At 40.0% G+C, this 25,459-nt stretch overlaps 2 protein-coding genes across 3 annotated transcripts; one reads left to right on the forward strand and one right to left on the reverse strand.

Annotated features, from left to right (window-relative positions):
* The first annotated feature begins 589 nt into the window (after positions 1 to 589).
* COPB2 (coat protein complex I subunit beta 2) lies at positions 590 to 18,499 on the forward strand. Of its 2 annotated transcripts, none has more exons than XM_086754710.1 (22): positions 590 to 720; positions 2,153 to 2,290; positions 2,910 to 2,996; positions 4,804 to 4,930; positions 5,959 to 6,107; positions 7,269 to 7,415; positions 8,700 to 8,799; positions 8,910 to 9,052; positions 10,472 to 10,671; positions 11,252 to 11,362; positions 11,654 to 11,742; positions 11,841 to 11,947; positions 12,247 to 12,390; positions 13,074 to 13,204; positions 13,503 to 13,710; positions 13,941 to 14,051; positions 14,880 to 15,094; positions 15,364 to 15,456; positions 15,536 to 15,716; positions 15,860 to 15,928; positions 17,590 to 17,682; positions 18,152 to 18,499. In XM_086754710.1, exons 1-22 carry the CDS (start codon positions 718 to 720, stop codon positions 18,245 to 18,247), a joined length of 2,742 nt encoding a protein of 913 aa, XP_086610836.1. In that variant the 5' UTR covers positions 590 to 717; the 3' UTR covers positions 18,248 to 18,499. The 2 variants fall into 2 exon arrangements, with proteins under 2 accessions (XP_086610836.1, XP_086610837.1); XM_086754711.1 differs by having other exon boundaries at positions 17,593 to 17,682.
* Positions 18,500 to 18,979: 480 nt separating this feature from the next.
* On the reverse strand, positions 18,980 to 25,225 carry MRPS22 (mitochondrial ribosomal protein S22). Its single transcript, XM_086754493.1, has 8 exons — positions 25,105 to 25,225; positions 24,628 to 24,782; positions 23,721 to 23,885; positions 22,371 to 22,514; positions 21,833 to 21,916; positions 20,725 to 20,870; positions 19,441 to 19,549; positions 18,980 to 19,157 (listed from the first exon to the last, which is right to left on the reverse strand). Exons 1-8 carry the CDS (start codon positions 25,223 to 25,225, stop codon positions 19,065 to 19,067), a joined length of 1,017 nt encoding a protein of 338 aa, XP_086610619.1. The 3' UTR covers positions 18,980 to 19,064.
* Between the last annotated feature and the right edge of the window lie 234 nt (positions 25,226 to 25,459).

The raw sequence follows: 25,459 nt of genomic DNA on the forward strand, positions 1-25,459 counted from the left end.
GTTAGCAGACATTTTCTCAACAGCGGTTCCTGGTGCTCCGGTGCTTCCCAAAATCTCACATTCCCCGTAACCTTTCTGCTAGTTGCTGCTTGGGGTTGCAGTATCTGTAGCTTTAGCTGACAAAAGAGGAGAAATGTGTCACATCGCCTTTTGCATCTGCAAAGTCTGCAGGACTGACCAGGCCCACGTGTTTCTTACTGAGTAGGAGAGGGCATGCGGGCTCCTTCCAGGGGCTTCCTTCGGGGCCCTGTCACACTCGCCACTGAGGACCTGGCCCTCTGACCGAGGTCACCATTACGCACGCCGAGAGACCACACTGAGCGCGCGCAGGGGACCAGAGGGACCTGCTCTTCTCTGGCTCACTCACAACTGGGTAGAGTTCGGTAGTTCTCCACCCCCATCGTCACCATCACCATCTAACTGAGAGGCCCAAGGTCACACAGGATTGTGGCTGGGGACTGCGAGGGCCTCGCCTCAGCTTGCCGCCACGCGCGCCGCAAAGACAACTACAACTCCCAGCAGGCCCCGCGGCGCGCTACCGACTACATCTCCCGGGAGGCCGGGGGCGTGGCCTCGCTCTCGCGAGGCGCGGGAATCTCGCGGCGCAGCTCTTGCGAGAGCAGCGGGTGCGGAAGCTCCACGTCGGAGAGTTTGGGGTAGGGGGGGGAGGGGACCTGCCCGGGGCAGAGCGACACCTCCGCCGGGCGACGCGGAGCCATGGTGAGTCCGGGGGCTGCTCGGCGGGGCGGGTTGCGGGGCAGCCCCGGTGGGTGCCGTGGTCGCGGCGGGGCTGGCCGAGTGCGCTGCTCCAGAAATGAGTCCCGAGCTGTTTCTCCGTGGCCTCAGTGGGGTAACGCAGCCTCGCGCCCCGCAGCTGCTGCTCTGGCCTGCTCCCCCAGAAAAACAGAGCGCAACGGCGGGTGGACCGGGGAGCCAGAGGCCTGGCAGGGCCCTGCCGCGCACCGCTGGCCCCGCCTAAGGCGTTTGGGTCTGGGCCTGGGCGGGACGAGCCGGGGGTGCGTGTGTGGGGGGTCTTCTCGCTCCGTGTGACGCGAGCTTCCCACTGCCCGCGCAACCTGAAGAAGTCGTAGTGTTATTCCGTGGTTTTAGTTAAATAACTTAATAAGAAGAAAGCACCTGAAAATCTCCTAGCGTCATTACTCTTGAAGTCACCGAGCAGGTCCCCTGGGCTGTTACCAGTGTGATATTCATCAAATTAGGCCTAATTCTGGTATTTATGGCAAGAGAAATAAACCACAAGTTCCTTCTCTATCATCAGATATCCTGTCTGTACGTTACAGGTACTACATGTACCTGTACAGATACCTTGCCGTATCTGACATGTGTAACTGCAGGTTTTTATTAATTTTATTCTGCTGCTAAACACACGCAGCCATTCTTTGATCAGATGTTACCTGTTAAGTTCTCTGAGACAAAGCGTTGGCACCACTAAGTGAGGTGAGCAGTCTTTGAGTGTTTAAATGAGTCTATAATGCCTCAAATATTTTAGAAAATCACTTTGCTATACTTCATGCCTTTTAAGTACTCTGGCTTTACATTGGCAGTGATGAAAGTGGAAGGTGAAAGTCTTCTTTATAAGGGAAAGACTAATGCTTTCCCTCCCCTCAGTTTTTGTAATGTAGCATTCCATTCGAAGACTTAATGTTGGAATTGTCAATGGAAATAAGTTTATAAAGGGTAAATGTTGTGTTCTGTTGTGACAACTGACCTTTCCACCTGTTTTTTGCAGAGGAAGTAGCAGGAAGATTCATTTTCTGTCATTTGCATTAGGACCAAATTCTCTTTGCTTTACTATAGTAGTTCAGGGACACCAGGAAGATGTGCAGTGCATTTTTTTTTGTCTTTTTTTTTCCTGTGCTGGAGATACTTTTTACAGGATGAAAAAATTATGAATTTCGCAGAAGTAATTTAAGTGAACCCATTACTGTTGGTAGGAATGTGATGATTCCAGAAGCCGCTACAAAAACAAGTAAGGAGATGGATAGAAAAGAGTAGGAGTCTTCTGTCTGCCTGAAAAGCAGGATTGACACCTTTTATGTTAAGATTTAACTTCAGCTTTCCTTCTTCCATCGTATTTCTTTGCTGGTTTTATGTTGAATAACTGGATATTCTCAATTCACTTCCTCTCTAGCCTCTCCGACTTGATATAAAACGGAAGCTAACAGCTCGGTCTGACCGAGTGAAGAGTGTAGACTTGCATCCCACAGAACCATGGATGTTGGCTAGCCTTTACAATGGCAGTGTCTGTGTTTGGAACCATGAAACACAGGTGATGATTTTGGTTTTCCTTTATTATGAGATCTTCATAGCTGACAAATGTATAGATTCTGTTTTTCATTATTAGATACGCAAGAAGAATCTTAAGTCACTGCCACTAATTGAATGTACTCTCTCCTGTCTTATTACAAAAGTCAGTGTAATAATAGACAAGGAATATCTTTATCTGTGGCTTCAGTGATGGATGTTTCATTTCTTATAAATTTGTTTTTGAAGAATTATCCCCTTTGGGATTCCTTGCAAAGTAATGCCTTTCCTTCTAAAGGATGGGATGCCTCTGTCTTGTATGTTTGTGAAGGTTGTAGGAACTATTAAACCTCTACTCGTCTATCAAGTATAGTTGAAATTGGGCAGCAGCTCCAAAAATATGCGGAGGTGGGGTTGGGTTAAGAGTGAAGGGAGAACACAGAGGTGATGTTAAAAGAACAGAACAGGCAAGTATCTCCCTTCTTGGACAGGTATAATCCTTTTAAAAAGTGTGCATGTAGTGTTGTAGGATTCTTGGAGAGTTGCCAAAGGCAACTTACTGGACACTCTTAAGAGAAGATAAAGAGCTGACTTCAAAATTTATATTTTCTCCAGTTCTTTAAACTTATTATTTGTATTTTCAGACTCTGGTGAAGACTTTCGAAGTATGTGACCTGCCAGTGAGAGCTGCCAAATTCGTGGCAAGAAAGAACTGGGTTGTAACAGGAGCTGTAAGCTATCATCATCTTGCTATTTCCGTGTGCAGTAGTACACTCTAATCTATTCTTGTGCCATTCCTTTGTATATCGCATAATAATATGATTTGATAGGAATTTGTGGAAGAGAAAGGAATACTTCACTACAGTTTCCCAGAGTTTTTCTCCTTTAAGTAAGCTTAAAAATGTAAACTTTTCACTTCAAAGGAAGGCAGCATAATATGGTGGCTAGCTCTGCAGGTAGTGCAAGGTAGATCTAGATTCAACTTTTACTGTCAACCAGAACACTCTCAGCATCCAGTTTTGATGAAATAGTTAAAGTAGCACTACTAAGATGAAAACTTTTGACTCTCCTAGGTAAGATGATTTAGAAGTTACTTTATGCTTTTGTTTTTGGTTATATTAAAAGTAACTTTTTAGAGTTTAACTCACCCCAGAAAAATACTCTACTTTTATGCAATTAATCTACTTTGAGAGGAATAGTTTTCTTCTCATCTTGGTAACGTGTTTTTCTTGATGGAATTAATGGTTTTTGTCTAAATTGAGGTAATGCCTAAGATTTTTTTTTTTTTGTCTCAAGTTTTTTTTTCCTAGTCTTCCATCCTATACAGAGAGTAAAAAATTTCCTGTCATTTCATTGTCTTACGCTGCTGTGAACCAGGTACTTCAAGTGCACATAAGTTAGCACTGTTTCCCAAGAAGTATGACCCTGCCTCTTTGGCAGCATGAGGGTTCAAACAGCTGCATGTGAACTGGATTAGTAACTGATGGAAGTTAGTCTCAATTTTTACTTTTATGAACTTAATTTCACCTGGATCAGTTTCTTGATCTGATTGAGTGAGCAGCTAGCATTTGTCCTAGCTTTCCCAAGGGAAGCTGCAATGCAGTAGCAAGAAAAAGTAAGGAGAGGGCAGACAGCTGCCTTCAACCACAGGACCAAGTCTTAGTGGCTATGAGAATGTGACATTAGTTGTTGCTTTTTCTGTGTGTTCCATGTTTGTTAGGCTGATAGGCTGGTCTCAAAAGAACATACTTAATCTTTTCTGCCATTGTGAAGAGTGTTTTCTGTAGGTGTTGCTGCTCAAACAACCATCTATGTAAAAGAGGAAAAGACAAAGTGGAAAACTAAATGCTTTGGATAAAACAAGTCGTGTAGAGTTTATCACTTAAATTACATTTACTCTGATGGCCTTGTAAGTCATGGTCATTTCTGAAAGCTTTACCTGATATTTTATTCCTTGTTAGATAGTTCTTAATTTTTTTTTTTTTATTTAAAATGTTTGGGGATACTACTTTAAATAATTCTGTATCTGAAATAAAAATATCTTCTACCTGCTTCCCACTCCCCAAAACAAAAAAAAATAATCTCGATTTAAAAAAATAAAATTGAAATCACCTTTCACTTGACTTAAAGCTACAACTTCTTTCCTCCTGGCCCCACAGCATTAACGTAATTGTAAATTTTGTGTTGGAGAGCCTAGCTTTTCATTTTTGTACGGAGTGTTAATAGCTTCAAAAACATTTTTGCACTTCCCTTAATTTAAATCGAAATGCTATGTTAAATACATCTTTTAAAAATGAAATTTAGGTGAAGCTTTTTGCATTTCATAAATCTTCTGGGATAGGATCGGGTAACTTATAGACTTCTGAATCAAGGTATGATTTGTTTCATTAGTGATATAAAGAAAATACATTTTCTTAAACATTTTATTGTTGGAGGCTCTTCAGTGGTGGAATGTCTTGTCTAGCTGCCCTGCATTGAATATGAGGTGTTTTATACAGAGTGTTCTATTTTAACGGTGCCTTTCCTTCCCTTTCGTAGGATGACATGCAAATTAGAGTTTTTAATTATAACACCTTGGAAAGAGTTCACATGTTTGAAGCCCATTCAGATTACATTCGCTGTATTGCTGTGCATCCCACACAGCCGTTCATACTGACAAGCAGCGGTAAGAGTTCTTTGCTATATTTTTATAATTATTAACCAACTATTTTTAGGCCTCTGTTTTCTGTCTAGTGAGAGACTGCATATTTTTTCCTTTTTATCCTGAAACAGGAATCCTTGAGCAAGCAGCCAACATAACATGAATATTTTATTATATTTGTAACTGTACTTACAGTGTAAAATATAAGTGTCTGCTCTTGTTAAAGGAGACCCAAGAACCTTGTTGCTTAATATCTGCAAGAGGAAAGGTTCATATATGTGCTAATTAGCTGTTATTTGCCACACTAAAGTTCTGTTTTTTAAAAAAATACATTAATGGTTTGGAGTATGTTTTCAGCTAGCAATCTGACTTGAAGCAACAGATAACTTTAATTTTTTTTTCCCAAAATATATTGAGTTCTCTGTTACTTGAGGCAATATGTGTTACTCGGGATTGAAAGATCACAGTGTCCCAACAGATCTTGCCCACGAACATCTACTTTGTGCTACTCAGTTTTCATTCTTGGAAACCTTACTAACACAGTCAGAGCTCTGCAAGAATGCAGAGTGCCTTGTGAGTCAGAAGCACCATGTATTTGTTTTTTGCTGTTGAAGCTAATGCACTTAGACTTGAAATAAAGGTACTAGGAAGCCAGCTTGGTTGTCTCTGCTTACTGTTCCTTAGTAGCTCATCAGAGTAGGTGCTGCGGAAAAAGCATGGGTCCAATTCCTTAATATCTGGCCAGTATTTTAAGTTTAATAATTCAATACCTTAATACCAATCCTTAATCTCCCTTTTTAAGACAGATTTATTTCTTGCTTAGTTTTGTCACCATTTTACTGGACAATCTTTTTGAGAAACCTGTGCTCCCTGTGGTTCTGCAACAACCGGTAATCTTACAGATGAAAAATATATTGAGTATTAGCAGTGCTTCCTTTCAAGGGGGAAGGGATGAGTGAGCCTTCAACTTGAAGTTATTAAGGATTGCATAGTTGAAGAAGGTAAGCATCAGAATACGTTAAACTAATGGAAGGTTGTTTTTCTTTTTTCAGATGACATGCTCATTAAACTCTGGGACTGGGATAAGAAATGGTCTTGTTCTCAGGTGTTTGAAGGACACACTCATTATGTCATGCAGATTGTCATAAACCCAAAAGACAATAACCAGTTTGCCAGTGCCTCTTTGGATAGAACAATCAAGGTAGAGAAACTGTATTTTGGGGGTTTTTTTAGTCATTAATTGTCACAAACCAATAATACTGTATGGACAATGGGTCAAAATTCTTAAAAGCAGGTGCAATAATAGAATTTTTATTGAACAAGGGCCTGGATATTGGTCAAATTACTATACATCTACTAAGTAATTCAGTAAATTTACAAGATTACCTGTCACCTCTAATCATTGAAATGTGGTTCTCTAAACTTTAAGTGCTGCATTTCCATTTGAATTACACAGAAATATTGGGGAGGGGTAATGGTTATACTGTCAAGGAGTCTGGGAGAATTGAAACTGTATATATAACGGGTAAAGCCTTTAACTGTGTGCATTAAAAAAACTAGTAAAGGCATTTCTCCTATTATTTTCGTGTCCTTGGCTATCTGTCTATTGAATTATTTTCCAAAGGTGTCTTCAGCCTTCTCATGGTAGACCCTGATGAGTTGCACTTGCTATGGAACTATTACTAAATATCTGGGACTGTAGATTTACAGCCATTTGAACAGTGAAACTTCCTTGCATTCTCTGTAAATCATCAATATATTGGCAGGAAAAAGCCAATTTGGATTTTGTATGTCCTCAGATGGTGAGATTAGGTGTGTATAAATGTTGATTTGACGTGATAATCATGGGGAAAATAGCAGTATATCTACAACTTGACTTGATTCATTTTGAGTCCTCATCTAGTGTGAGATTTATTATTCATTTAACGTAATTGGAAAAAGTAAAATTCAGGACACAGTTGGGGGTAACCCCATCCTCTGTATGCACAAATAGTTGATTCCTTTTTCTAGGTCTATTACTTAATTTCGTAAACAGATACTACTTTTACAGAGAGTGTCTTACATGGTTTTATGGCTTTAAAAAAAAACCTTGAAAGAAACTAATTCATTCTTTTGAGGAGTGAGCACAGCACGTGCAACTCAGCATGTTGTTTCTGTTTATTGAGGGAGGAGGATCAGTAGTTTGATAAGCAGTTGTTCAGGTTCTTCACCTAAGAAAACAACCATGTCTGTGGAATTCCATATTCTGTATCTTTGGAATTGTAAAGTACAGCTGAATACCTGTTCTGTTTGGCAAGGTTGACCTGGCTGCAAAAGACTATATGTGATTGGTTTTTTTGTTGTTGTTTTTTATTTCTGGAAGGTTTGGCAGCTTGGCTCTTCTTCACCCAACTTTACTTTGGAAGGCCATGAGAAAGGAGTAAACTGCATTGACTACTACAGTGGAGGAGACAAGCCGTATCTCATTTCAGGGGCAGATGACCGCTTGGTTAAGATCTGGGACTACCAGGTATGTGTTCAACTCTTAATAAACTTCTGTGCCAGAGCAAAACCGTTCTTGAAGAAATAGAAAAAGAGGGAAAGGACTTGAGATTTTCCTCATTTTTGCTTGGAAAGAAGGAAGGGGAGAGGGAATATTTCATAACATGTTTTTAAATTTTATAGAAAATTAACCCTTGAGAAAACCTGCTGTGCATTTAAATAACATCAAAGTTAATCTGTAGAACTAAATTTGGCATAAAATTTCTATTATTAGCATTAAGGGTTTTTTCTTGTAATTTAGTAATCCCTGCCTTTTGGACTTATTTTTTTTTTTGTGGATTAAGGTGCTCCTTTTCTATGTTCAAGTGTAAATACTGTTCATGTATCAACTCCATCCTTTCTGTCCTTTATTCCCTTCTTCAGCTCCTTTTTTTTTTTTTTTGTCCTATGCACGTTTCCACAGGCATATGTATGCATGCACACACATACATGTGCTTCTATTTGACGATTTGCAGGGGTCATGAGGTGACTTGTTGGAACGCTCTACAGGAAAGGGATTGAATCTGGAGATTTGATTCTGTTGCTGGAACCTAGAGCTCTTAAGCTCTTCCTGTGTGCGAGTGTATGAATGGCCAGAAGGGCAAGACAAAATTTCTTAGATAGTACTTTCTGCTTGTTACGGCATATTGCCCTGGAGTAAATCCAAGCTTAGAAGTTAAAGCTAGCACTGTTAATTTAAGTACACGCTGTGGTAATGACTGTTGCCTAACAGGGCTTGAAATTTTGCCCCCATGTACAGCTGTATACATCAGTTAGGTATCTAATCTTAGTTGTCTCAAGCAGAGTAGGCTTCTCTTTCACAACTATGTGAAAGAACGTGCTTGACAAAGACAGTATTAGATCTGTATTCACCCATCACTAGATTCAGATAGGTGTTTTGCTCAGATTTTTCTTTTTTTTTTTTGTGGTGAACTCAGCTTTCTATCTTGCTTTAATCTGTTGTGGTACCTAGTTCTAAGAAAGCATATCTTCTACGCAGAAACCCTTCTGAAAATAGAGGAAAACAATGATGTCAAGGGAAATATTTTCTTCTGGGGAGGAGAAATTTACTCAACACAATCATAGTTTTTAATATCTCTAATGCTGTTGTTTGAACACCTTGGAAATAAATCTTACTGGAAGAAATCTAGAGAAATATGTTTTGAGAGACACTTTGGGATTGGGGGGAGATTTTTTTTTTTAAGAAATGAAGGTGAAAACGTAGCAACATGTGTTTATTATCTGTACCTATATTTCTGATTCTTTTTTTCAGAATAAAACATGTGTACAGACACTGGAAGGACATGCTCAGAACGTGTCATGTGTCAGCTTCCATCCTGAATTGCCGATCATTATCACCGGCTCAGAAGACGGTAATTTTATGTTTTCTGATATGTAAAGGGGGAAGAACTTAGGGGAGAACTCTTCTCTTGTCCTCGCATTGAGAGAAGAGATAAAAGGCATGTATTTCTTTTTCCTCTAGGAACTGTGCGCATCTGGCATTCGAGCACTTACCGCCTGGAAAGTACCCTCAACTATGGGATGGAGAGAGTGTGGTGTGTGGCCAGTTTAAGAGGATCCAATAATGTGGCTTTGGGATATGATGAAGGCAGCATTATTGTTAAGGTAAAATTAATGACTCGAAATTCATCCCTGTCCTGTGTACAGAGTAACTGATTTCTGATTCTGTGATACCATGTATGTCATAGTTCAGCCCCGCTCGGGACCAAGCTCTGCAGTCTCTCACTCACTCCCCCCACCCTCTGAGGGAACAGGGAGAGATAATATGAAGAAAAAAAAAAAGGCTCAAGGTTTGAGGTAAGGACAGGGAGAGATCTGTGAAGTTACCACTATGGGCAAAACAGACTTGACTTGGGGAAAACTATTAAAACCAAAGCAGGATAATGAGAGAGAGAACAAAAACAACTTTCCCCTACCCCTCCCCTTTTCCCAGGCCTAACTTAATTTCAAACTATCTCTACCTCCTTCTCCTCCCTGAGCAACACATAGGGGAAGAGGGAATGGGGGTCATGGTCAGTTCATCACTTGTTGCTGTCAGGAGGAAGAATTCCTCAGATTCCTCCCCTGTTCCATCGTGGGGTCCCTCCCACGGGCCACAGTCCTTCATTAACTGCTCCAGTGTGGGTCATCTCTTCCATGGGGTGCAGTCTCTCCAGAACATCTGTCCCACCCAGCCACATGGGCCACAGTCCCCTTTAGGCATCCACCTGCCCCTGTGTGGGGTCCTCCATGGGCTGCAGGGGGATCTCTGCTCCTCCATGGGCTGCAGGGGGACAACCTGCTCCTCCATGGGCTGCAGGGGGACAACCTGCTCCTCCATGGGCTGCAGGGGGACAACCTGCTCCTCCATGGGCTGCAGGGGGACAACCTGCTCCACCATGGTCGTCACCACAGGCTGCAGGGGAATCTTGGCCAGGAGCAGCATTACTCCTCCCCCTCCTTCTGAACTGAACTTGGCGTCTGCAGCCGTTCCTTTCACAAGAAATTCTTCAGAACCAGCTCAGACAGACACCTCTCATGTTCTCTTCACATCATCCATCTCATCTCCTCTCCACTTCTTGCAGCCAGGCCAGGCCGAGTCGGGCCCAGTCGGTCACCCGGCGGGAGGCCAGAGGGTGAGGCCTGCAAGGCCCACAAAGCTCGCGCCTCCCCCTCTCTGCCCCCCACTTCTGTTTCTTTGCTATTTTTTTTTTAATTGTTTTTTCCCCTTCTTAAATACGTTATTGCAGAGGTGTTATCATGGAACATTCCATCACCAATTGGCTTGGCCCTGGTCAGCAGTAGGTCCACCCCAGGCCCAGCTGAGTCCACCAGACAAAGGGGAAGCTTCTAGCAGCTTCTTGCAGGCGCTGCCACCGTAGCCCCCCCCTAAACAAAACCAAGACAATGTAAAATACTGGAAATTTGTCATTTTAATTGGCATTTTTAGACAGAGCTAGGGTATTTCACTAGATATATTCAACTGAAAAGAAAATTAAGAATGTGTCTTCTCCATCTGCTAAATTCTTATGCTACACTTCCTAGCTTGGTCGTGAAGAACCTGCTATGTCCATGGATGCAAATGGAAAAATTATTTGGGCTAAACATTCAGAAGTCCAACAGGCTAACTTGAAAGCTATGGGAGATGCTGAAATTAAAGATGGAGAAAGACTGCCGCTGGCTGTGAAGGATATGGGAAGCTGTGAAATCTATCCTCAGACAATTCAGCACAACCCTAATGGACGGTAATAGATTTTAGAACAAAATACTTAAACATTTATGACTTCTCCTTTTTTTTTTTTTTCTTCTATATTGGAAGACTTTTTGAATGGGGAAAACAAAAATAGTTGTATGTGTGGTGATGGAGGACAGGTTTGTCAGAGACGGACACTGTAAATTCAGAGTGACAGATGAGCTTCACCTACACGAGCTCACAGCTTGAACAGACAAGTAGGACATTCTATATAGGAGTAGAAGTATGCAAACAAATTATACAAGGTAATAGCAGGAAACTACATTGTTTTATCACTTCTCTTGAGTTGTTTTTTGTTAACAGATAAGCTAAATTAAAATAAAAGGTGAAGAGGTACAAGGTACAAAAGCTGTTCCGTAGAGACCAGAAGGAAGAGGGAATAGCAAGTAGCTGTGACAGAGGAAAATCAGTTCTGTGACCTTTTTGGAATATGTAAAGCGCTCTCTTCTGTCTGTGTTTGCAGTGACTATACTGGACTAGGAGCCTTTAACTTGTCAGATAATTTGTCTACTTGATCATGCCTATTGAACAGAACGCAGATGTCTGACAAATCCTTCTTTTTCCTGCTCTAGGTTTGTAGTAGTGTGTGGTGATGGTGAGTACATCATTTACACAGCTATGGCTTTGAGAAACAAGAGCTTTGGTTCTGCGCAGGAATTTGTATGGGCACATGATTCTTCAGAGTAAGTGTTGCCGATTTTTTTTTTTTTTTTTTTTTTCTTTGTATTAACTTACATTTGCTGCTGCTAGTTTTCAGGCTGTACAAATGGTAAACTGGCCTGAAGACTAAAACTTGCTTGGATAATGAACTTTCAATAACTGTCCTGCTTTAAAGCTTTCCATTATTAGCTTTCTCTGCTAATCTTGGAAGATAAATTGAATGCAGTAGTTTTATAGCAGCTTATGATTTTAGTAGTTTACTACTTTAGAAGCTGAATAATAGATATTATTTTGACAATGCAATCTCTATTTAGATACGCAATCAGGGAGAGCAACAGCGTTGTAAAGATATTTAAAAACTTCAAGGAGAAGAAGTCTTTCAAACCTGATTTTGGAGCAGAAGGTAAGTATTCACTTTTAAAATAGATATGTTGGTGCATTTTTCACGCAATGCGAATTTCTTTCACCTTTATTTTCTTATTTCACTTTATTTTCTTGCAGGCATCTACGGTGGCTTCCTGTTGGGGGTCAGATCTGTTAATGGTTTGGCGTTCTATGACTGGGAAAACACAGAACTGATTCGCAGAATTGAAATTCAGCCCAAACATGTACGTTCCTAGATGGGTCTGAAGATACCTGTCTGAGTTTGCTGATCTATTATTTTTTTTTCTTTTACTAGACTGACAATTTTCTTTAATGAAGTCAAGCTATCAATCATAAAGTAATAAGTTCTTAAGTTTATTTCAGTCTGTAGCAGAAGGGAGGAAAAAAAACCCCTATGCATGTCTTGGCTCCTCAGGTCCTAAAGCTCCTGTGAGAGTTCCTATGTTTTAACCTTAATTTAAACATTTTCCTTTCTTAACCTGGGGTCTCTAAAACAGTCCTATTTTTGATTCTGATGGTACAGATTTTCTGGTCTGACTCTGGTGAGCTTGTCTGCATTGCTACAGAAGAGTCATTCTTCATTCTGAAATATCTATCAGAAAAAGTTGCAGCAGCCCAAGAAACACATGAAGGTGTGACTGAAGACGGAATTGAAGATGCTTTTGAGGTACCTTCTACTTAAGAAATGGAACGGGATTAGAGATTGTTGAAGCAAGTCTTTCCAGAGTATAGCAGATTTAGCCCTTAACGTAGTCCTATTAAGTTTTCGTTTCCAGAGCACTGAGTACCACACAGTATGCATCCACCTGAGAAACATGCTTCATGATTTTATTTGGGTTCCCTGGGGAGAGTATCCCTATTGGAATCCTGTTACGACAGACCTTGATGCCTACCTTTCTCTTCAGAGATCTGTTTACTTTCACAGAGCTATAAAGGTTATTTTTAAAGCACACATCTGGGTAGTAAGTTTACATAGCTTAAACTCTCTGCAATTTTCAAGTTAGGAAATGTTAGTGAAGATGTGAGAAGAAGCGAAAAAAAACTTCATGCTGTGAAGTGTCAGAAACAAATTTCACAAAGGAAATTGTCTTGGTTATCTTGTTTAACAGTTTGGTGCTTGTTTCCTAGAATTATAATAGTTTTAGTTAGGAATTAAAATAGAGATTTCATATGTTAAAGTATTTTTGGAAAACAAAAAGCATTGTTTGTGTACTTCCAATCTGTATCTAAACTTACTTTTGCAACTTGCCCAAGTATTTACTTACGTGTAGAATATTAAATTTAATTTGAAAATGCAGTAGTTTGACTGTATTTTTAAATATATCTAATTAAATCAAACTTAATTTGCAGGTTCTTGGTGAGATCCAGGAGATTGTGAAAACAGGCTTGTGGGTAGGAGACTGCTTTATTTACACCAGTTCTGTAAACAGACTCAACTACTACGTTGGAGGAGAAATTGTCACTATTGCCCATTTGGACAGGTAAGTTGCTGCATCGGGTTGTAAGCCTCACAAGTTCTTGCAATGAATTTAGGACGGGGTGAACCTTGTCACCTGCTTGCTGTGCATCATTGCTATTTCTTGCATATCTTGCTGATGTATGTTCTGAGGCAGTAATGTAATCTTGGAGGGAATAAACAGTGTTATGTGAAAGTGCATATATAGTAAAAGTACAAATTTTCATGTGAGTATTCTTGCTCCTGTAAGAACTACTGGACTTCTAAAATAGACTATTTGGTAGTGGATCCATTCAAGATGATTATTCTTTGTTTTGTTTCAGAACAATGTATCTTTTGGGGTATATCCCTAAGGACAACCGACTTTATTTGGGTGATAAAGAGCTGAACATTGTTAGCTACTCTTTGCTGGTCTCAGTGCTTGAATATCAAACTGCTGTTATGAGAAGAGATTTCGGCATGGCTGATAAAGTTCTTCCCACGATTCCAAAAGAACAGAGAACCAGAGTTGCACACTTTCTTGAAAAACAGGCAAGACGACTGTTTTTTAGTTATCGAAAACTTAATAAATCACTTTATTCACATTTCTAATTGAATTTGCTAAGCAGAAATAGATCACTTTGTCTGTAACCATAAACTCTTGTTAATCATCCATATTTATTTGAGAATACTGTAATGTTCCGTTTAGAGGGCTTCTGTTAGAACATCTAGGATGCTGTTTGACCTGACAGATCAGTCTTACTTTCACATTGTTATTTTAGGGCTTCAAACAACAAGCTCTTGCAGTATCTACAGATCCAGAGCATCGTTTTGAACTTGCTCTTCAACTTGGAGAATTAAAAATAGCCTATCAGCTTGCAGTGGAAGCAGAGGTAAGCATATAATTCTGAGTATTAGTGTGAATCCAAGAGGCTGTGTAAGAAAAGACAGTGGTATGTGGAGATGTGGTACAGCTCCCTGAACGCTATAGGAATGCCTCCTACTTCCTCAGTGAAGCTCTTCTGCCTATAATTCAGAGGCATCTAAGCTGTCGGATGGGGACAGAAAAACATTATCGGCTCAGAAAGCTGCAGGAACTCCTGGAGAATACAAAACCTGAACCAAGAATCCAGCCTTAGTCTCCAATATTGAACAGTGAGAGGAGAAATGGTGAGACTGAAGCCTCTGGGCCTTTGTCCCAGCCTTGGCAAACTTAGACTGATGCACTAGACTGACACACAGTGATTCGTTCCATAGCCGTTATTCAGAGAGCTGATGTCACAGTTCCTCTTGTAAAATAATGAAGATTAGCGATTAAGAAATGTTAACTTAGCTAGACAAAAATGTCTGTCGTGCAATCTGAAGGTTAACTTGGCAGCTTTCTTTAAGAGATTGTTACTCTTTACATTTCCAGAGTTATTTCTACCTCCTCCCTCCATGTTTAATGAAAAACCATGCATTTTAAGTAATGGTATAGGTGTGTGATGATCTGCATAGAACCCTCGCTGTGCCATGCTGTGAAGCTGTGGGAATTGTACTCTCTCAAAGGGAAGACAAGCGGAATGATGGGATGCAGTTCCTTCGCAAGTCAACGTACTTTTTTTTTTTTTAAATTGAATGCTCTGAAAAGTCTTTTCATGTTGCTCAAAAATGTGAGGGTTATTTTTTTGTTGGTTTTTTTTTTTTTTCTTTCCCTCCCTCTCCCCTTTTTGTACCTTTAGTCAGAACAGAAATGGAAGCAACTTGCTGAGCTTGCCATCAGTAAATGCCAGTTCGGCTTAGCCCAGGAGTGTCTCCACCATGCGCAAGACTACGGAGGACTACTGCTCCTGGCTACAGCTTCAGGAAATGCTAACATGGTGAATAAGTTAGCTGAAGGCGCAGAAAAAGATGGCAAGAACAATGTTGCATTTATGAGCTACTTCCTGCAGGGAAAGTAAGTAGCAAGCATGAGATTCTGTTCTGCTTTCTGAAATGCAGAGAACCTCAGGTTCTTCAAATGGTTAACTATGGCTAACTTAAAACTTCCTGGAGAAAGATTGTGGCATCTGCCTTTCCAGAAAAGCCAATTGTATTTTCTGTTGGCTGCTACTTTTTAAATCTGAAATGAAAACACTTTAATGTAACAGAATAAACAGCTAATCTAATACAAAAATTTGTCTTTGTTAAACTTTGTGGTTAAAATCAGATTATAAAATATTTTAGGCTTGATTCATGTTTGGAACTCCTGATTAAAACTGGACGTCTCCCAGAAGCTGCTTTTCTTGCACGGACATATTTGCCAAGCCAAGTTTCAAGGTAACTTCAATGTATATGCAGAGCATGAATTATGTTCTCAAAAATAGTTGTATTTAACAAATATGGTTTGCATCTCCAGGGTTGTTAAGCTGTGGCGGGAGAATCTCTCTAAAGTCAACCAAAAAGCTGCTGAGTCCCTGGCTGATCCTACAGAATATGAAAACCTTTTCCCTGGGTTAAAGGAAGCTTTTGTTGCTGAAGAGTACGTTAAACAAAGTCTTGCTGACTTGCGGCCAGCCAGGGAATACCCCCTCGTCACTGTAAGTAAGAAGTGGGAGCTCTTACTGTCTCCAGAAGAAAAAGATTTGGTGCTGTGTAAATTCAGCAAGTCAGTGCACCACTCAGACATTCCGTGAATGTGTCTTTTGATGGTTTTGTGTTTTGTTTTTTTTTTTTTTTTTAGCCAAATGAAGAAAGAAACTTACTTGAAGAAGCAAAAGGCTTTGAACCTCCTGGAGTAATGGCACCTCAGGTCAGTGTTATTACTGAATGATGAACTCGGAGGCAATTTTTGCTTGTTTTTGTACAGTAACATCTACCCTGGAGAACATTTCACCAAAAATGGACACGTTACTGCTCTCATTGGCTTGACTGTAAGCGCTGCAGCTGAGTTCCATGTTCTTTTACTTCAAACTCTTCTTAATCTACTTCCATAACTACTGATGAGTTCTGGACTGTGAAATTTATTTCTTTTGTGTGGTTACTTAGCTTGGGTCATCTTTTGTTAGTGTGAGTAATGGTACAGTGTTACCATTACCAAAAACTGGAAAACTATTTCAGTTGCATACACAAACGCTGCCTTAACTGCTGCTGGTTTTCTAAAAGCGCAGTAGTTGGAACCTGGGAACTCTTGCACATTGCAGCAATTAAAAATGCTTTATACTTTTCGCTAGTGTGCATGGTTATGGAGTAAGACTGTTCTGTAACGTACTGACTAGGAATCACACTCAATTACTTGGAAAATATGCTCTAATCAATATCTGAAGTAACTCAAACGGGTATTTTTTTTTTTAAACACCTCAGTTGTCCACGTATTATGCAGAGACCATGACGTAATCTGCGTTGCTTATACTTTGTATTTGAAATAAACACTTAAAATGCTTTTCAGAGCTCAAACAGAAGATGTCAACTTCCTAATTCTTGCTCATATCAAAAACACTTTATATTTGAACATAAAACCCAGGATGTGAGCATTTCTTAAAGACAGTGATGTTGGCACAGCTCTCTGAGGCTATAAACTTCTAAAAGAACTGCTGTGGAAAGTGAGGGAGAAACAGAAAGTCACAACTCTCTCTGCATTTTTGCCTTGTAGGAGATGCACTACAAAATTTTATTGACAGTTCAGGGAAGTTAACTTTCAAGTAGCTTTAGCGACTATTTGCTTCTTGTGTATCAAAGTAGGTATCATTACAGCAAAATCAAACATGCGTGGACATTTAACTTTTGCAATGCTATTTCTATATCTAAACCAAATTAGAACTAGCTTGCATTAGAAGCAGAAAACAAGACCACCAATGTTAGAAGTGTATCTTTGCAATCAGTTGATGGTTGCATAGAAGTCCTTAAACAACAGTTGTCTCTTACATCAGAGGCTGAATACGGGAAGTTTTGTAGGAGATAATTATACAATTTATTATAGTTAATTGAATAGTACCCTTGCTTCAGTAATGGTACTAACTAATGAATTATCTTTATAAAACTTGTGCAATAGTGAAGAGAGAAGGATAAGTGTTAAACTGTTACAGGGTATGGAACAAAAAGCCCAGCTGCAGTACCAAGACTTAGCACCTTTCCTGAAACTGCTGTGACCGTGTCAAGTAGCCTAATCTCTTTCCTGCTGAGGACCTTGAAAATCACTTATTTTGCAGCAGTACTGCAGTATTTGAAATTAGCTGATACTTTCAGTGTTGTTTTCATTGTATCAGTTCTACCAGCAACTGCTTTCAGTGAATGGGGCGGGGAAACAGTAGTCTCCAGTGGAGTGATGACCAGAACACCTACTGGCTGTGAAGATGTGGTGCAAGAATTGAAAGAGAGCCACCAGCAGAGGGGGGATTATAGGTCTGATGATGTTTACTTGCTTTTGTTGAAATAAATTAAATTCAAAAGAACTTAAGAAATCTCTTTCATTAGAAGAAGGCTGAAGAACCAGTTCAATCTCCTAAACAGGAACTGATGAAGACAGTTTTGCAGAATTCTGATGTACTTCCAACAAAAGATCAAAAGGTACTGAAATGTGTTTTTATGGAGGGAAGTGCAAGCACTAAATTAATTTTACATTAAAGACTTCAACTAATAATGTGATTAAACCAAGCTACTGGAAAATGTCATTTGATATATTAATGGACTTCACTTAGGGCCAGTACACTGTATGGATCCCTTCCTGTTGTATGTAGAAACTGTGCCCAGTAAGAAAGACCAGTTCCTGGAGCTTTCTGCCTTTACAAGGAACGAAAGGTGAAGTCCAGACACACTTGGTCAGTACATGGTAAAAAGTTGCAACTTTCAGAGGTGCTTTCTTCCCAAGAAAGCAGCTTCTCTCCACGGCTGATTTTAGCATTTATGTTCCACCTGACTGCCTCAGCTTGGTGTCCTGCAGAACGTGCAAATACATCATACAGAATCACACATTATCTAAGCTGGCTCACGTATAATCATCTTAGTTTCCCCTTAATCTAGTCTTTTCTTTTCCTAGACACTGCTGGACTTGGAAGATGACTTAGATAACTTGGATCTGGAGGATATTGATACCACAGATATCTACCTGGATGAAGAAATCTTAGATGAGTGAACAGATGTTTAGATGACCAAACACTTACTCCAAAAAAAGGAATGAAGTTCTGTGGACTGTGTGCTCCAAGTTAATTTGATTTTTATACTGCAAGTGGACCATTACATGTAGAAAGAAGAGTAGACACAGCAAGTGTACAAAAAGAATCAGCTTTCAATATGTTCAAATTCCAAGATGTAGGATTGCTCCAGTGCATATTAAAAAAATGTCTTCATTTATCACACAGTTCAATAAACCCTTTTAAATATTCTATTTGTCAGTTCTCCATTTACTAGTAATTCTGCTATTCTTAACCCAGCCTCAATAGTGTGCATTGCAAATAATTGAAACAGGAGCACAGCAGCCACCCATTAGTACTTGAACCTGACTTTTCTTAGCATGGACACGGGGGTATACGGTTACTCCCTCACTGTGCTCTCTAGCTTGCAGCTGTTAATTCAGACAACACTTCCAGCTCTGAGATCTAATAGAACAGTCACCTATCCTAACAGGCAGATGTGGTATTACACACTTCTGCAAATGAAGCAATACTTCAATAAGTAAGATGAATTGTGGGAAATTCTTTAGATTAAAAATGCACGAGTAATGGAATTTAAATCAGTGTATAGTGTTACCTAAAAAAAAAAAAAAGTCATGATGACTGCTTTAAGTCATGTACAGAACTTTTGAAAATAACAAGCTGCTGTAGTGATTCTTACATACTTTAGTAAAAAAAAAAATTTTAAAACAGTAAATTGTTTAATGTATTTATTGTGGAATTCTGTACAGAGAATGTTTATAAACAGGCTTAAAACTTAGGATGAACTTAAGGTTTACTTCATGAAGCTGTAGAAGTAGCCATAGCTTCTTCATAAGCCTGGAGGGCCAGCTGTACATAGCCTTCTTTCTGTGATTCAGTTTTCACAAATACCTGCAAGTGTGGCAGGAGAGAGAATAATGTACAATTAAGAGCATAGCTGCATAATGAGAGATTTCATCATTTGGGTGGTAGATCAGCCAGCTACAACTGTAATTGTGATGGAGGAACATATAGTTTAAAAAAAAAACTAAACCAAACCAACCTGGCATGCACAACAGTTTTAGTTAAATATCTGCTGCTTAAGGCAAGGAGAAATCCAGACTACCAACTAGGCTTCTGCTGTTTAAAAGCTTTCTCTTCTGTAGTTAAGTAGCCTTAAAGTTGAAAAGCATACCTTGATCAGATCAACACCTTGAAGTTTCCCTTCGTTGGCTTCTTTTGCTGATTGACATTCAGGATGAAGCATATGATACAGTGTAATTAAACTTGTAGCATCATCCAGCCTAAACAAATAAAGGCCCAGTTGTAGCAATTACTTCTCTAAATACTCTTGTGGTGTGCTTTTGCACACCCCAGGCTTTTATAAACTTATTTCACACAGTATACAGGCATTAGAATGTATAGATAAACAGGCATACCATCCTCTGTTGCAATGGCAACCTGCTCATGAGAAGGAAGACCAGAAGGATACAAACACCGAGGTGCACCAGGTGAGGGACATAGAGTTAGCCATACTGCAGTTTAAGCCTGAGGTACTGTTCAGCAGTAATAAAGCTGAAATCTCTCTAAAATACAATTAATTACCCGATAACACGTATTTAGCGGAACAACTGTGCCAAAAGAGAAACTTTCTAATACCAACTGCAGTAACTAGCATGTTTTACAGAAGCAGTAACACCTAGCCCTCAGCTGAATTTAAAAATGGAACAAGTGTTTTACATAAATGTAAGCATAAGCCAAAAGTGGGTGGGGGGCAGACAAAGATGCTCCAAATTCTGGTAATTTCAATCATCCAGATACTTGAATTTTCCTTTAACAATCTGATTTCCAAACTGGAACTTCCCTCTATTTCTTCATATCCTCAGGTTTAAAAGTAAGACTTGGCCACCTGTTGAAAGTTTCTAACTTCAAGAGTAGGATAGAGGTGCCACCATCACTGGAACTTGGAGTTCTAATTGCACAAATTTCTCTTAGCTCTAGTGACATTTTTAACAATTAAAAATTTTTTGTTTCCGGGGGTTCTGAACAAGTTTAGCAGCATATCTTACATAAATCGATCCATTTAAAATGAAAGTATATCTGTTCCTAAACTACTTAAGAATTGCTCTAAAACCCAGAAGGTGTCAATCTTTAAAGCCAAAATTGAGTTCAGTAGTATGAAATCCTTAGGCTTTTCAGATCAGCACTGCCCAGAGCTAGAAGTGTACTGACAATCACATGGGAAACAAGCCCAACCGCTACAAAATGCTGATTTCTGCAGAAACCTAGTTAAATATCCTATGATTTCATGGACTGTAGTTGGTCCTTCCATTCATAGCTAAAAGTTACAGATAGTCTAAAACTTCATGCAAATGAAAGCTTTTATACATCTTACATAAATACTGTTTTTATTTTCAAACAACGGTATTTGTTTTCTATTTGTTTAGATAAGCAGAATCAATAGACAAACATCACTTACAAGTCTCTCTGGATCATATCTATTAGTAAGCCGTCGGTTTTCTTTCTGTTTACTAGATACCATACCATTCCTCCAAAGTGTCTGGTTGAACGCAGCAGATCATATTTGCCATGTTTCTCAATGTCATCGTATGTCCGATGATGAACCTACACACAGAAAAGGTTTCAGTTTCATACAGCATAATGGGAGCTTGATGACAGTTTCTCCCCTCTACCTCTCCCTTAGACTTCTTAATGTATTTTCAGACCTCCCTAAAGCGCAGAAGTAAGCCACGGGCTGAACTATGCTACCTTAAAGCTTCATCCACGTTCTAATTCAGGGTAACACTGGGATAACTCAGTTCTTAGTACTTGGACACAGACATCTTTTTATCTTAAGAGAAAGCTAAATACTAGCTACATACTGAAAACTTGGGGGAGGAATGTAACCTCCCTTTGTTTCACTGCTGTAATCTATTTTTTAAGGAGAGAAATGCTAGATCAAAGAGGTCAAATTTTACTTTGAAGAAAAGATACTTGAAAAATCGCCTAATAAGGTATATTCTCTATATAAGAAAATATTGAGAAACTATTTCAACTTAAAGAGAAGTAAACATTTTAAAGGCAGGTGTAGATTAACATATTGCCCAGTAACTACTGTTTCTAAATTTAAGTATTTAAGCCAGAAGTATATTTTTGTACCTGGTCTTTGTCACAAATAATACTTTGTGTACAGTGCTCTCAGGTGCACTTCAGCAGTTACCTACCTGGTCCTTTCAAATCCTAACATAGCAGTTCACATTACTTCAGTAGCACAGCTCTGGTTGTGGCCACTTAAGGGCCTTATTATCAATTCTGGTTTGATACCAAAAATACCTATATAAAGACTATTTTTATGCATCTGTAGTTCTTTCTATACTGTTAAAAGTTATTTAAATAGAATCCTGTTTTACTTTTCTGCAAGAAGGAACCTCAAAACTCATCACAAGGATAACAGGTATATGGGGGAAAAAAACCCCTATATACGAACACCACCTTTGATCCCCAGATAATACTTATGTTTGCAAAACAAACCCTAAAGTTCTTCACTACCGCCATATTTTGACTAGAAAAATGAAAAGTGAACTTACTCTGATATAGTCAGGTGAATCTGGCTCAAACTGAGCAATGCACATGTTAAGGATATCTTCATGACGGTCTTGCTGAAACACAGACTAAAACAACAGTTCAAATTCAGGAATGGATTCTGTATCACAACATTCCAACTCCCCAAAACCAAAACTTCTCTTCTGGGCATGCTTACAGTGAGTATCCCCGTAATGAGAAGACAAAATGGATAAAAGTACAGTAGCTGTCTTGACTTCTGTATCAGTTCACATTTTCAGATTAAGTACACAACTTCATCCATGCAAAACAAGTTAAGTGTGGACTTCTAGTGGGACAGAATATTTATACCTACCCAGGATTTACCTGGCCCTAACCTGGAATTTCATTCTAAGTTTTTAACTAAGTTACAATGATAAGCAATTGTTCAAAACAGAATTTAAGCAGCTTAAAACATACAAGCAGATTGGCTTATTCAGAGTCATTCTGTCCAGGCACCACAGTTTCACTATCAGAGCACTATGAAGTAAAAATAATCAGTTTTCAAAAGCAGGAAGATCTTACCACAAGGTGTTCATCCTTGAATAACACTGGAGGAATAACTCTGCGCCCTTCTTTTGGGAAGAATATCTGTATCATTCTGTCTCGTTCTTCCCAGGTTGCTTTGCGTAGTACACCGTTTGTTTCTCTAACTACAATAAAACGTTCCTGAAAAGGAGGTAAAATAGAGCATTATTTCCTAAAGTCTTCTCTCTTTGTAGCCAGAACCATTGTAAAAAAAAAGATTCTTATTTGTCAAAGTCCTTCTATATCTAAACTCACACTAATAATACCAGTTTCTAATTGACTGTTGCTATGTGCTAGATTCATCATTTCTCCCTTGGTACTTGCCAATTAAGTGCTACATTTGCACCTTAATTTTACTGTATGATATAAGTGTGCATGCGCCTCACTAAAGGCTACAGCTCTGTGAATTTTAGACAGATAACATAACTAACACCCAGAGAATGGGGTTAGTGTTGCTGCTGGCCTGATTTTATGCATTTAATAACATACTAAATTAAGAATGCAAGCATCTTGTATTTTTTAAACTTTGTTTCAGAGGTAAGTGCTAAAATCAAGTAACAACAAGCGCAAAACAAGAAATACAACAAATAAAACAAGACACTCAGATCTGTTCACAAGCGTATTTGATTTAGGGCTGCAGACAGGAAAGTTTGTTGGGACAAGGAAGTTTTCAATACATTGAGGCAGAACAATAAGTAGCAGGTTCCTGGAGAAAGCTCTCACATCGAGAAATAGACAGAGGACCTGGCAACTCATTTCACAGGATCATCACTATACGCATGTTTGAACCATGAAGACTTCTCAGAATCATAACTATTTGTTAAGATTTTTTCCAGCCTCTTACTACTGGTATTTAAGACAATCTAGATGTTCCATTATACAAAGAAATCTTTATCCCTATACTCAACAATTCTATTTGACAACTATTTCTTCAGAGCTTTCCCGTGAATTCATGTATCAATTACTCAGCTTTACATCAGATCTTTGCAACTGTGAAGTCGCTCCATCTTCCGCTCTATGCACAGAACTAAGTAATCCAATTCTACAGAAAGCCTCTAGGAAGTATGGAAGAACTCAGCACTCCTAGCATATCACAAGCATCTGCTTTTAAAATAATTAACCATCCCACAGCTTCTCCCACCATGCCTGCTTCTGGTCAGTGGAATGTAACTTATTGTTATCAGTTAGAAGCAAACATTTAGAAATATATGTCTTTGGACTGTCATGTACCAGACTGAATTTACAATTCCTCAGGCTTTTTGCAAACTGCTTTTACTACATTCTATTAAAACCTAAATCTCATTTTGAAATGAAGCTCTTAAAATAAATTAATAAGTTGTTACTTACACGATGTGGAATGGAGTAAGTTAAATCTGTAAACACATATTTTGTCGTTTCCGTTCCTTCAAGGAATTTGTCTTCTGCTAGGACGTCATCAATTGGCTCTCGTTCATTCAAAACAGGGGGCATGGTTAGTTTTTCTTTAGCTTCCTCAATGGCTTTTCTTGTGGCCTTGGATTAAAAAAAAAAAAAAAAAAGTTGTTTACAATCTTAAAAAATCATGCTGTTGGAAAGCTAACATAAAATTTTTGAATAACTATTTGCATTAAAAAAAATTAATTTCTTTTTTCTTTTTGCAGTTGAGAAACTAACTCAATCTCCAGGTAGATGAATCGCATTGTGAACAATACACCACTACTGTAACTTGGGCAAATTGCTGGTGGAAGGTCCGAAACTAAAATCTACAAATACTACTGCAAACACCAAGTTTATTTCAGATCTTTTTCAAGGTAAATTTCCCTGAAAGCAAAAACTACAATCAACTGTTTATACATAGCTGTGATTGCGGTTATGGAAGAATTGGCTTAAGTCAGGCCCCTTTGTCACCCTGGACCACAGTCAGACAACAGAAAAAAAAAAGTAGTCAAAGGATTCCCACAGCTATAATTTAAATGTCAGATAAAGACACTTAACACAACTAGGAAGCATGAGGAAAGGGGATAACAAAGACAACCTGTCACTCAAGAAAAAAAAGAATCAAATTTCTTTCCATATTCCATAAAAGCCAAGAAAAACTGGATAAATAAAACTATTTAAAGAAACACTGATTTACACTACTTTAGGAAATTACCTGAAATGAAGGACAGAAACCAAAATGTTTTCAACAGCAGCATTAAAGGAAGCAGAAATATGGACTGTTACAGACTTTTTGCCAAAACCAAAACTTATTTCAAAACGCAGCAGAGCAGCCTACCTCTTCCAGCTGAGCTTCTGTCATCAGCTTGTACTTGGGCGGCTTAAGCTCCTTCTTCACCGGCTTAAAAACCTTCTGCAGGTTGAGCCCCGTCATTTTGTAGAGCAGATTCTGAACCGCTTCATCCCCAAAGGCTGGCCTGGCAGCTTTTCCGCCTGCGGGAGGGTCCCGCACGCCGTTAACCTGGCGGCCGGGGAAGCCGCTGCCTGCGCGGGGCGGGGGGTGGTCGAGGGGAAGGGAGCTGGCCGGGGTCACGCCACCTCCTCCTCTCATGCGAGGGCCCCGCGGCAGCCCCCCACGCCTCCTCCCGCCCTCGCCGGTCCCGCCTCGAGCCCGCACACCCACCCCGTCCCGCATCCCTTCCCCTCGCGCCAGGGGCTGCAGGCGCCCACCCTGAAGGGCGCGGGCGGCCAAACCAGCGCTTGCAGAGACGTGGCTGGGCGCTGGGGTTCCCCCCCTGCCCACGCTCTCACGTACCGTCCGCCGCCCCCGCATCCTGTCCGATCCCCCGCTGCCCGCGCCAGCCCCACAGCGTTCTCGCCACGCGCGACAACCGCACAGGCACGGCCACCGAGCCCCACGCCCCGAGCGCCGCCATTTTGTGCAACACCCCTTCCCGCCCCTCCGACAGAGCGCGCGCTGGGCCGCCCCTCGAAGGCACGCCGGGAAATGGAGTCTTCCTTCGCTTCAGCCGCGCTGCAGGGGGAGTGGCGGGCCGGGCGGTGACCCAGCCTCAGCGGTAAAGCAACGCTGTCCCCTGGGCCTTTACCCCGAGGGGAAAGGCAAGAAACCGTTCCCGGTTGGTTTGTGTTGTTAAAATGTTGCTGAGGCG

Source organism: Chlamydotis macqueenii, chromosome 9, assembly GCF_036417535.1.
Source record: "Chlamydotis macqueenii isolate bChlMac1 chromosome 9, bChlMac1.mat, whole genome shotgun sequence".
NCBI classification, from domain to species: Eukaryota; Metazoa; Chordata; class Aves; order Otidiformes; family Otididae; genus Chlamydotis; species Chlamydotis macqueenii.

Excerpts from the sequence above, each read along its gene's own strand:
- MRPS22 (XM_086754493.1), bottom strand. The coding sequence starts at position 25,225 with ATGGCGGCGCTCGGGGCGTGGGGCTCGGTGGCCGTGCCTGTGCGGTTG. Across the intron at positions 24,783-25,104 it reads GGATGCGGGGGCGGCGGACG|GCGGAAAAGCTGCCAGGCCA; the intron begins GTACGTGAGAGC and ends ACCCTCCCGCAG. Across the intron at positions 19,550-20,724 it reads GATATGATCCAGAGAGACTT|GCTGGATGATGCTACAAGTT; the intron begins GTAAGTGATGTT and ends TTATTTGTTTAG.
- COPB2 (XM_086754710.1), top strand. Across the intron at positions 12,391-13,073 it reads GAATTGAAGATGCTTTTGAG|GTTCTTGGTGAGATCCAGGA; the intron begins GTACCTTCTACT and ends CTTAATTTGCAG. Across the intron at positions 14,052-14,879 it reads AGCTTGCAGTGGAAGCAGAG|TCAGAACAGAAATGGAAGCA; the intron begins GTAAGCATATAA and ends TTGTACCTTTAG.